The sequence below is a fragment of the Oryx dammah genome, unplaced genomic scaffold (genome assembly GCF_014754425.2).
Source record: "Oryx dammah isolate SB20612 unplaced genomic scaffold, SCBI_Odam_1.1 HiC_scaffold_18, whole genome shotgun sequence".
Classification (NCBI taxonomy): Eukaryota; Metazoa; Chordata; class Mammalia; order Artiodactyla; family Bovidae; genus Oryx; species Oryx dammah.
Genome location: NW_024070202.1, coordinates 71,295,846 through 71,308,193, shown reverse-complemented (window position 1 = coordinate 71,308,193; position 12,348 = coordinate 71,295,846). Strand labels below are relative to the sequence as shown.

Sequence of the window (12,348 nt, the reverse complement as noted above, 5' to 3'; positions counted from 1 at the left end):
GAGAAGACGCTTGAGAGTCCCTTGGACTGCAAGGAGATCCAACCAGTCCATTCTGAAGGAGATCAACCCTGGGATATCTTTGGAAGGAATGATGCTAAAGCTGAAGCTCCAGTACTTTGGACACCTCATGCGAAGAATTGACTCACTGGAAAAGACTCTGATGCTGGGAGAGATTGGGGGCCGGAGGAGAAGGGGACGACCGAGGATGAGATGGCTGGATGGCATCACAGACTCGATGGACGTGAGTCTGAGTGAACTCCGGGAGATTGTGATGGACAGGGAGGCCTGGTGTGCTGCGATTCATGGGGTCGCAAAGTCAGACACGGCTGAGCGACTGAACTGAACTGATTCATTACATGTTTAAAAGAAGCTGTGAATATTCCAGGATAAAACTCTACTATCCTGATCTTCAATCACTCATATCCTTACTGTGTGATCAAAATCCACACCAACTTGAGGGAAAAGAGCATTATATTGGGGGGATAAAACATAACTTGGTGCTATTTTCCGGTTTGGGAAATATATTATTTTATTGCTGCAGCTGATAGATTAGTTGCTAAATCCTCCTAACAGTGTTTCTGTTGCCCATTAGAAAATCAAAGCAACAAAAAATTCCTGTGAACAACAACAAAATCAAGACTGAAATGAAAAATGAAAATGAAAACAAGACTGGGGGTAATAGGCAGGGCAGAAATGGCTGCTTTGCTATATGTGCTTGTTTTAATGTTGATATTTAAATAAATGAACAAATCAAAAAACCCCAGAACCATATTGAGCCCTAGCCTGTAGTCAAGAGAGCCAGACTCCTGTCTGGGACAGTCCACTGGGCCCTTCCACAGATCACCTAAGTCTCCTGGTCCTTCACCTCTTCTCAGTTAAAATAAAAGAAGAGGTGAAGGGTGGATGATCTTGGATGTCCCTTCTAAACTTTCAGCCTATTTTTAATAAGAGCCTTCTAGCCAGTTATTTTTAAAATGATAGTAAATGTTCCAAATCTAAGCCCTACTATATTGGAACTTCTGCAATTCAAGAATTAGTTCTTAGAATTTCTAGTTTGATGATGGTTAATTATCTCCATCACTGTAGAGAATATACTTATGAGAAAGTGAAAGTCGCTCAGTCATGTCTGAGTCTTTGTGACCCCAAGTATTATACAGTCCATGGAATTCTCTAGGTCAGAAGAATTCTCTAGGTCGAGTGGATAGCTGTTCCTTCTCCAGGGGATCTTTCCAACCCAGGGGTCGAACCCAGATCTCCCTCATTGCAGGTGGATTCTTTACCAACTGAGCTATCAGGGAAGCCCTATACTCATGAGAGGGGATGCAGAGAAACCAATCTTAGACCCAGTCTGAACAAACTTGCCTGGTATTGGGAGCTGGGTTTGGTTGGTCTCTTTGCTTCTCCCATAAACTCTTACTGAGCACCTCTCTGCAAAGTCCTGTGGGAGGTGCTGAGAGGCATAGGGAAAGAGCAAGGGATGCAAAAAAAGCAGGACGACTGAGGGTGGAGGCAGTGTCCACACAAAGCCCGGCCCTTGCAAAGGAAAGACATCACCACTGTGAAGCAGGGAAAGTGCTGAGAACACTCTCATGGGGAGGGGATACCCCATCCACTCTCCTCAGTCCAGAAGCAAGAGGTGTCGCCAGTACCTGCCATCAATAACCCATCGGAGCCCACCACTCACACACCTGAAAAACCTCGGCTGGTGTTCCACCTTATTTTCTTCTAAGACCCGCCGCCTTTCTCTCTGCAGCTGTTCAATCCTCTGCTTTTGTATTTCAGCTTCTTCTAAGTTCCCTTCTTCTAGAAACCTGAGACATTAAGAGAAAAGATGAAGGAATACAAATGCCAAGGAAATGGAACCATCATTACTACCAGAACTGCACATGTGCAGACCAGATGCTCAGAATACCCTCCTATAAAATAAGATACCTCCCAACCCTTAAACATCACTTGGAAGTAGTGAGGGATGACACTGTATTATGAACTGGTGATACAGACATGGTTCAAAAAATTATATCTATAAAAAGGAATTTGGGGCAAAATCTCCCTCTCATTCCTGTCTTCAATTCTACCTGTTTCCTTCGTACCCCACCCACCATGGGTAACCCACTGTGACTAGTTTCTTGTGCATCCTTCTAGAGATTTCTTATTCATATATAAACAAACACTAACATATATTTTCACCTCCCTTTTAGAATATAAATGGAAGCAGGCTACACATACTGTACATACTTTCTTGGTTTGGTTTCTTTTTTCTTGCATTGTTTTACTTAACAATATATCTTGGAGATCTTTCTTGGTAGTACATAGATCTCTTCATTTTTTAATAGATATATAATATTCAGTTATGTGGGTATACCTGAATTTATTTAAACAGTTCTCCATTGATAGATATTTGAGGTGGTCTCAATCTTTTTTACGTTATAATTAATGCTGCAGTGAAGGACTGTGTACAATTGCCATTTTGCACATGTGTTAGTTTATCTATAAGGAGATGATTCTAGAATTGAAATTGCTGGGTAAAAAGGTGAGTTTGCAATATGTCTATTGCTAACTGCCCTTTCCAGGGATTCTAGCAATTTACATTCCCACTAGCAGTGGTACTGGAATGCCTCTTCCCTGTACCCTCAGAGTGCATCAAACCTTTGAGTCTTTGCCATCTGATGGGTAAAGAAATGGTATAACAGCATGGTTTTTAAATTTTTGCATTTTTCTGAGCAAGACTGAGCATCATTTCATTTTATAGTTAGGAGATAGCTGCACTTCCTAGTTTGTAAAGTGTTCATTTTCCTATGTCTATTTTTTTTCCCCCAAATGGATTGATCTTGATTTCTAGAACCAAATCATGAAGTAAGCTGCTCAGTCATAAATCTGTTGATTCTGGGTATACATTTTATTTATTTTACCATGAAGAAGGGTGCTGGGTTTTTCAAAATAAAATGAAATGTTATCTTTTTTCCCCTTGGTTTTGAGTCTTAAAGAGATAGGCCTTAGGGGAGACATTATACTTTCCATTTTACAGAGTTGGAAACTGAGACTGAGAAAGGTTAAAAGCCTTAGCATATGTCATACAGCTTGTCAGCCTCAAACCTAGGATCAGAAGTTAGATTTCAATGCACCAAAATAGTTTAAAGTCAAGGGCCAAGGAAGTGAATGCTTTTATTCTTTCAAGTACAGAGTAAGTGTATTTTTTACTACTATATGTAATAAAACTCTTTTAAAAAAACTTTTAAAAAATGTATTTCAATAGAAATGGGTATCTACTGGTGAATAAAGGTCATGCCACACGCTGCTCTAAGCTGGGCTCTGCTCCTTCCACAAGGTTGCTTACAGTCCCCCTAGACTTCTACTCTTGATAACAGAATCTCTCTCTTTTACGCTCCATCGGTGGCCCAGAAGAAGAAACTCTTTTTATAAAGAGTTTCACACCTCTGGAGGATAAAGACCTGAAAAATATCCTTACCTTTGATCTGGCCTGAATCGAGTGTCGGTAGGTGGTAATAAAGACTTTAACAATGGATCCATTTCATTTAATTCTAGTGCAAACTGGGTGAAGCCATAATATTGCTCATAGCCTTTTGGCATGGGATCTAAAAGAAAGAGAGGTGGTTCATCTCTAACTTGAATTGCATTCACATCACATCTTAATTCTTTCACCTTTTTCATCTCAGACCTGCTACAATTTTTCTCTCAGCTCTAAACTCTTCCATTTCTATTAAAACATTCTGGCTTACAAAGAGGTTCTGAATTTTCCTCTATAAATTTTCTTTTCTGTAAGTTTCCTTCTGCCTACAAGGCTAAGGCCTTCTTTGTGCAATCCAAATTTGTTAAATATCAAAATGTTTCTATAGAATTTTAAGTTATAAAAAAATTTGTTACAAAAATAAGCATGCTGCAAAGAACTCCAGGTCCATTTTTACTAACAAGACTCTCACTCTAGATAATCCATGTTTCATTTAAGAGAGGTCAAATTCTTCGGAAAGTGTCTAGTACCTGGAATAGTCTTGGACCCATAGCAAGAGGTCAATAAATGTTATACTTTACTTTCATCTCTGCTCCTCTGTTCCTCAGTGCGGGGCCTCTCCAAATCTTACATATTTTAATTTTAAACCCTCTCAGGAGAAGCCAGGAATAGAGATGGGATTATACCAGCAGAAACACTGTCAGCTGGAACCAAAGGGGACAGAGAAAATGGGACTTAATGAAGTAAGGCTGTTGGACTATTGTTATTTTACAGATGGAACCAGAGAGCTGCCCAGCTGCAAACATGCACCACCTTCAAGCAAAGGGAGGAATGACTCTGAAGGTGATTCAGAGACATTAGGCTGCCCCTCCCTCTACAGGCCCAGACTACACAGGCCCAGGGCACAAGGCTGCTTCCACTTCTCAAAGGGCTGGGCCACTATGCAGCTTCAACATGCCCAGCTGCCACTACCCAGAACCCTGGGGGTCTTGGGAGCTGGGCACTGTCCCAGTGCGCCCAGAGGGTGGAGCTTCAAGCCAAAGAGGAGGTTCCCCAGTCTTAAGACCTAATGGCATTTGCCCTGCTAGGTCTTGGACTAACTTAAAACCCATCATCCCTTTCTTCTTTCTTCTATGCCCCTTTGGAATGGGAATGTCTATCCTATGCTCATCCTGTCACTGTATTTTGGTTTCACAGGTTCATAGCTGGAGAGGATGAATCACACCTCCAATCTCACCCATGCCTGATTTAGATGATATTTAAATGAGCCTCTAGAGTTGATGCAGGAATGAGTTAAGATTTTGGGGGCTGTTGAGGTGGAAAACATACATTTTGCACCTAAGAAGGATATGATTTTGGGGGCCAGAATGTTAGACTTGATGTTTACGTTCTCTCAAAATTCATATGTTAAAATGCCACCTCCAACATGGCTATATTTGGAAATGAGGTCTCTAAGAAACTGATGAAGGTAAAATGAGGTCAGATGGGTGGGCCCTCACCTGCAGCCAAGCCACAAGGAAGACTCTGATCAGAGCCCAAATTTGCCTGTACCCAGCCTTCAGAACTGTGAGAAAATGAATTTCCACTGTTTAAACCACCCAGTCTGTGGTGTTTTGTTATAGCAGCCAAAACAGATTAATGCAGTCATGCTGCCCTAATTTTAATTCCAGCTAAGAATCAAGCTAAATATACCTAAATTTATGTCTTGGATAAATCAAATATAGACTAATCAAATATAGTCTACTCCGAGCCTTAGCTCTAGTTATCCACACATACAAATGCTTTCTGTGAACTTTTCTGCAGACCCATTTTTTGAGGCTTCAGAAGTCCATTTTGTCTAATTCTAGTTCTCTGGATCCTAAGCATAAAAATAATAGCAAAGCTTCCTACTGTGCCTTAAAAAACCCATCCTAGTCTCCAGAGTGGAGACAGTGGGTTTTTTTTTCTTGCAGACAGGCCAGGGATGCTCACAACCATAAACAGAGATATAAAGTCAATAAATAACAAGAATACCAGCTCACACAGTGTTCTTTTGTCCAGGCACTGCTTTAACACCTGGACCAGGTGGTAACTCTCATCTGCAGTACATTCTTTAAGCAAAGGAGAACGAGTGTTTCACTCACAAAATGTCACGTGTGCCTCTGAACCTTTGAAGCCAGGGAGGTGGCGAGTGGTGCCAATTCATTCTAGCTTCGTGGCAACGTCTCTGATGGTGGAAGATGTGGATACTACCCATTGAAAAAGACATTGTTGGCTGCCCACTCTACAGTCATCTCTTTCTCTTGCTGATGGCCAACTCATCTGTTCAGGTGTCCTTGTGCCTTTTCTAGGGGATTAATCTAAGGTCATCGGAATCTCTCCTGCTGACCCAGTTGCACAGGATCAGTTAAGGGATGAATCTGGTTCCACTTCAGGTTGACAAGTTACAAACATACATTTGGGGACTTCCCTGGTGGCACAGCAGATAAGAATCCGCCTGCCAATGCAGGGCCTGATCCGGGAAGATCCCACCTGCCTCGGAGCAACTAAGCCCGTGCTCCATAACTACTGAGACTGTGCTCTAGAGCCACGAGCTGCAACTACTGAGGCCTGCGGGCCCCAGAACCCATGCTCTGCAACAAGGGACGCCACCATGATGAGGGCCTGGCCCACCACAACGAACAGTCCCCCCTCGCCACGACTCGAGAAAGCCCACGCAAAGCAGCAAAGACCCAGCGTGGCCAAAAATAAATACAATAATAAATAAATATATAATTTTTAAAAAAGAGCAGAGCCTTGCGGGAAACTCTGAATCCAGAAGAGTAAGATGGAGTAACAAGGACCCCATTTGGCCTCCCACGTAAACCACCACCAACAAAAAGGAGACAGACAAAATAGAAAGATACATTTGCTGGGGGACACTAGGAAATTCTTCATTCCTGAGAAGAAAAGAGTCACAGCAGAAGAAAGCTCTTCCATCCTGACTTCTCTGCTTATGAGAATATGATACTGAACTGAAACAATCATATTGCATCCAGGAGAAGAAATATCACCGCCATATTGGGAGTGGCAGGTGGTGTTAAAGAACTCACCTGCTAATGCAGGAGACGTAAGAGATGCAGGTTCAGTCCCTGGGTTGGGAAGATACCCGGAGAAGGGCATGGCAACCCATTCCAGTATTCTTGCCTGGAGAATCCCATGGACAGAGGAGCCTGATGGGCTATGGTCCATAGGGTCGTAAAGAGTCAGACACGACTGAATCGACTTAGCATGCACAATGTGTTCTCAATCGTTCTTGAGACAGGTAAGTTGCCTATGTAATAAGCCTGGGGCCACCCCCTCCACACTTGTTGTTAAGTAATAGTACATATCCTAATGGTTTAAGCCACTATTAGAATGGCTTTCCTTTTTAGATTTTCTTTTTATTTTGATCAGCCTAAAGCATCTTAAGGGTACTGTCTAAGAGCAATGGTTCTAGAGTATAACCATGCCTCGGGAAGATATTTATCAGATGAAAAGATGGGTTAAACTCTTAAAATGTTTTAGGGGACATGTTATAAAGTTTTGGCTTCCTTACCCTTTCTCCCCCCATTTGCTTAATGCACTTAGCATCTTTCTAGAATTATAGGAGAGATTAGAGTGGCTTATGGTATTGGGAAAATCTAGGGGACACCCTCACTCTTGTAGGTCATTCTGCTTTTCCAGTAAGGTTTCCCTATCTCTAGAATGACTTCTTGAACTTCACTAATATTATTTCTTGTGTGCCTGGTATAGGCAAGGGAATGATGTGCGACCACGAATAAGCAATGGCTTTGTTCTGGGATTAAGAAACCAGGACTTGACCAGCCCAACAGAGGTATTGTTGACAAGCATGAGGATGAGTCTGAGATATAACTAGGTGAATGACAGAAGAGCCAGTAGCTCTAGCATAGTTCAGAGAGGCTGGATATATTAAATGGACGCTGACGTTCACCCGCAGGGGGGTTCTTCTGGCTACGCCCTCCCTTTGCTCCGCCTGGCGAACCCAGATACTAACTTGCTCTCCAGATGCAAGCGGATGAGGAGGAGCCGCCGCAGTAGATGCTCTCGTGCCATTTCCCAAAGAGCCGATGTACTGCTTTTCCACTCTGGTCAAACACTGTACCTTCAATCTCATGGGCGTTAGTGCTCCAGTATTTCGCCTAGGATTAAAAGGAGAGTCATCTGTTAGTGTTTTGGGGTCAATTTATTATGAATGTTAAGAGAAAAAAGGAAGAGGAAAGAAACCCGCAAGAATGATTCTATGCTGCACATGGTTTCTTGGTTCTGGCTTTTTTAAAAACCATACTTTTAATTATTTAATAAAAATTAGAAGCTAGTCCTTTATTTATAGTTTGTAACTCAGCCGCCAACATTTGTGTAAGACATAATTTTCTATCTACTTTCACATCATGCACTGCAGGAAGGAAGGGCTCATCCACCAGGTGGGGGTTGACCCTTAAGCCCCCTCCAGAACAGCTGTTCCCTGCCTGTCAGTGTGGCTCTATTGCAATTTAAAAGAAATGTAACTCATATAACTTATTCTCTTAAGGAACTAGACAATCCTTTGTAAACAACCAATTTTTTTTTTTTACCAAGTTTGTAAACCAATCAACTTTCAGTTTCTACTATTAACTTTTTTTCCCCCCAAACCAGACCTGTTCATCTAGCTTATAGGAACCTTATGCAATCCACATTCCCACTGAGTTGGTCCTGGACTGAGAACAGCTCAGCTAGGCTCAGCCTTGTGGATTTTACATATACAGTACCACACTGCAGTCAGCAGAGGGAGCGCTAAGTCCCTAGAGTTGAGTTTTTCAATTTGCCTTGCCTGCCCTAAAAATCTGCAAAAGACCAGAAGGCATTACTCCATAAATCAAAAAATTCTACTACTATTTTCAGCCAAAACAGAATCCATATTTGGAAACCAATAAAATAGAGTGAAATTTCCAGGCCATATCTGATGGGCTGGCTTCCCCATTCCAAGTCCAAAGTAAAAATGGGAGCAAGGGCAGAGTATAGCAGTACCTCAAAGATTAATCAGAAATGTAACAGTGAGTTCTCTAGTCAGGTAAAAAGGAAAGCAAACACTGTCCAGACTTTTAAGTTTATTCTAAAGCAGGAGTCATATTTTCTCTGTAGAGATATTTGTCAGTAAGTTCAATTTCTTACTAGGAAGCCACAGAAAGAGGCAGTCATGCTCCACACATAACTGCTGCTTTCAAATTCTTTTTCAACATCAGAGGCACATCCAGTGTTCTAATTCTTTTCATCTCTCATAGCTATGAAAATACGTTCCTCGGTCCTCAGTAGATGAATACCACATGGATGGTATAAATGGGAGTGAAGGACATTTCTTTGGGGAAATTTCTGAGAGCAGGGTAGCTTGCACCTGGATCAATCAATCAACCAACCTATTATCTGTCAGTCTCCCAGGGATATATATCCCTTACTCAGGCTTCCTTTGCTTCTTTTTGGAAAGACCTTAGATGAAGCTTTTAAGGCAGGGTCATCTTTGCATGCTGCGTTGCTTCAGTCGTGTCCAACTCTTTCAACTCCATGGACTGTAGCCTGCCAGGCTCCTCTGTCCATGGGATTCTCCAGGCAAGAATACTGGAATGGGTTGCCACGTCCTCCTCCAGGGGATCTTCCCAACCCAGGGATCGAACCTGCATCTGTTACATCTCCTTCATTCACAGGCTGATTCTTTACCACCAGCGCCAGCTTATTTTATGCCAAATCACTACTAATTCTATCTACAACCCAGTTTGACCTACAGGATAATAATAAAGCTTCCAAGCCATCTCTCCATAATGCCCCTCAGTTACTACAGGTGGTACAGAGAGGTACTGTGCAAAATTCCACAGTTAGAACCTAATCTCTTGGCTTATGATTTTGACCTTAATTAGATGCAAATATTCCTTGAGGAGGGTAACCCTTTAAGGCCACTTGGTATATGTGAGATTTTTACAGGCAAGAGGGAATTTCAGGAGGGAGAGAAGGTGGGGAAACAGACTCAAATCAAGGCAGATGGAAAGTTGGATAGGTAAGCAGATGATTCCAGGCTCTTTGCCTGAGGAAAAGCTGTTCATTTATCCTTGAATATGCACGAGACTCTGCCGTGTGCTAGGCAAAACTGCCAGGCATTGGCCACAGCAGTGGGCAAGACAGATCCGGCTTCTGCTTTGCTGGAGTCAGGAATAGCAAGGAGGGTGTGGGGAGCAAAAAATAAGCAAGTAAAGCAACAGCGAGCAAGCTACCTGCAGGTGGTAATAAACACTGAAGAAAACAGGATATGAAAGAGGGTGACTAACAAGGCTGATGGAAGTATCTGGAGAGAGGACCCCAAGCAGAAGGAAATGGAGAGAGAGAAAGAAGGACAGTGCAGCTAGAAGACGGTGAGGAAGGAAGGGGATGAGGGGTGGCAGGAGTCGAGGTTGGAGAGGAAAGGGGTGTGTGTGTGTGTGTGTGCATGCGTGCGTGCATGTGTGTGTGTGTGTGTGTGTGATGGGGGTGGGGAATGCAGACTCTACTAGGTCTCATGGGCCATTGTAAGGATGTAACCGTTTGTTCTGAAAAAGACGGGACGTGTCAGAGGATTTTGGTCAAATATGATGTGACTTTCATTTTTTAAACTGTGCTAAAACACACATAATATTTACTGTTTCAACCATTTTTAAATGTAAAATTGAGTGGCACTATGTACATTCACAAAGTTGCATAATGATTGCCTTATATATCTCCAGAACTTTTCATCTTCCCAAACTGAAACTCTGTGCCCATTAAATAATGACTCCCTATTCCTTCCTCTTCCCAGTCCCTGGAAATCACCGTCCTACTTTCTGTCTTTATGAATCTGGCTGCTGCTCCAGGTACTCATATAAATGGAATCATTTTTGTCCTTTTGTGTCTGGCTTATTTCACTTAGCATAATGCCTTCCAGGCTCATCCATACTGTATCACGATGACTTGTTTCAACAGGGTCCCTCTGGTGGACTCACTGGAGAGAGACCATAGAGAGGTAAAGAAGGAAGGAGGCTAGGAGGGACTGTGACCCTGGTCCAAGAGAGACGGGTAAGGCTGGGGCCAGGGGGCCCTGGCACAAAAGTGAAGGTGAAAAGTTCCCCAAGACACCCTGTGCCCTGAGGCCCAGTTCTGCCAAGGCCTGTCTGGGGCCACAGGCACCGAGGTTACCTTTATAAAGTTCACTTTGCAGTGGCAGGAATCGTCATTCAGGTTCTTGATGACAATCTCTCCATAGTGCTCGATCCACCTCTGCCCACTTAAGATGTTGTGGATGCAAGAGGTCACTTTGTTCCACTCAAAATGATCTCCAAAACTAAAGGAAGAGAATGGGAAAGTTACAGCTCTCAGAGGAGTCAGCAGCAAATGCAAACAAGCATTTCAAAAACAAGGCCTGTGATGAATTTCTTATTCCTTCATTTACAGACCTAACACCAAGAAAGCCAGGCTGAGTGGTCTAAGAGCCTTCACTCTCCTTCCCATGGGTGCCTCGGGGGTGGCAGCAGTCAGGTCCCAGAGCTTCAGAGGCTCCACTGGAAGTGGGGGGCCTCCTGAAACAACCCACTCCGTCCTTTGACAGAGGAAGAAACTGAACCAGAGGAGGTGCGTCTAAAGTCACCAAACTAGGAAAGGAGAGTAACAAGGGGAGGGTGGAGAGGTTGTCCACAGTGTGCCCCGTCTACACACCTACACACACCTACACACACCTACACACACACACACACACACACACACACACACACACGTATATGTACACACAGGCAGACACATGCACTATATATTTATGTATATACATGTGTGGGTACATATATGTAGGCACGTATGTATACAGGAAGACTTTGATCTACTGTAGTTTTTACAGGCTGAAGGTTTGGGGCAATCCTGTGTAGAGCAAGACTATTAGCATTTTTTCCAACAGCATTTCCTTACTTCATGTCTCTGAAGTATATAAAAAGTAACTTTCATAAGCAATAGGAAGCCCCAAAATTTATATTGTAATATTTACTTTATTGCAGTGGTTTAAAACCAAATCTGCAATGTCTCTGAGGTGTGCCTGTACACACACACACATATATATATTTTATATATGAATCTTAAGATACAAATATCTTAAATCTTTTACAATGAGGAAGTATTCTAGGTATGACTTACAGAATGAAATAATAATTATGAGGATAATAATATTAAGACCAAAACCAAACACTTCATGGCACATACTATGTGCCGAGTATTATTATTTTTAATTAATTTATTTTAATTGGAGGCTAATTACTTTAGAATATTGTGGTGGTTTTTCCCATACATTGACATGAATGTGACTATTTTAAGTGTTATTTCAAGTGTTTTCCATATCTGTTTAATCATCACAACAGTCTTATGAAGTAGACAGTTTATTATCCCTATTTCACAGATGAGGGAACTGGTGATCAGAAAGGTTAAGTACCTGCCCAAAGATTTGCAATTAGTAAGTAGCAGTGTGAGCATATGAGTTCCAGCACCAGAGACCATAACCATTACCACTTTGCTTTATGAATAAGTATCAATAATCCCTGAAAGATCAAAGTCATGGCTTTCTTTAAAAAAAGTTTTGACAGTGAGGCAGGACAACAATGTTAAAGAAAACTTATCATTCCTAATTGTGTTAGAAAGTAGAAATGAAAATTCTAAAAACTCTATTCAGGGAACTTTGATGTCCAGGAAGCATTTCCATTAGAGAGAATGAAAATGTGAGACTGTCAAAATGAGGAACCTTTGAAGCCACTGTCAAATGTAGAAAAACACACACTCTCAGCACCACGGGGGACAATGGGCATCCTGTTTCCAAACCCTGGCCCTAAATTCTATCAAGTTGCTAACCAGAG

The 12,348-nt window shown here is 42.2% G+C and overlaps 1 protein-coding gene across 4 annotated transcripts in view; it reads right to left on the bottom strand.

Annotated features, from left to right (window-relative positions):
- The window catches only part of OSBPL3 (oxysterol binding protein like 3), a 98,616-nt gene that overhangs the window by 8,276 nt on the left and 77,992 nt on the right, over nt 1–12,348 (bottom strand). For all 4 annotated transcript variants that reach the window (XM_040259761.1, XM_040259763.1, XM_040259762.1 and 1 more), the window contains 4 exons: nt 10,658–10,802; nt 7,482–7,626; nt 3,467–3,593; nt 1,689–1,811 (listed from right to left, as the gene is read on the bottom strand). In XM_040259761.1, coding sequence (XP_040115695.1) covers nt 1,689–1,811; nt 3,467–3,593; nt 7,482–7,626; nt 10,658–10,802 — 540 coding nt within the window. The remainder of the gene's footprint in view (nt 1–1,688; nt 1,812–3,466; nt 3,594–7,481; nt 7,627–10,657; nt 10,803–12,348) is intronic.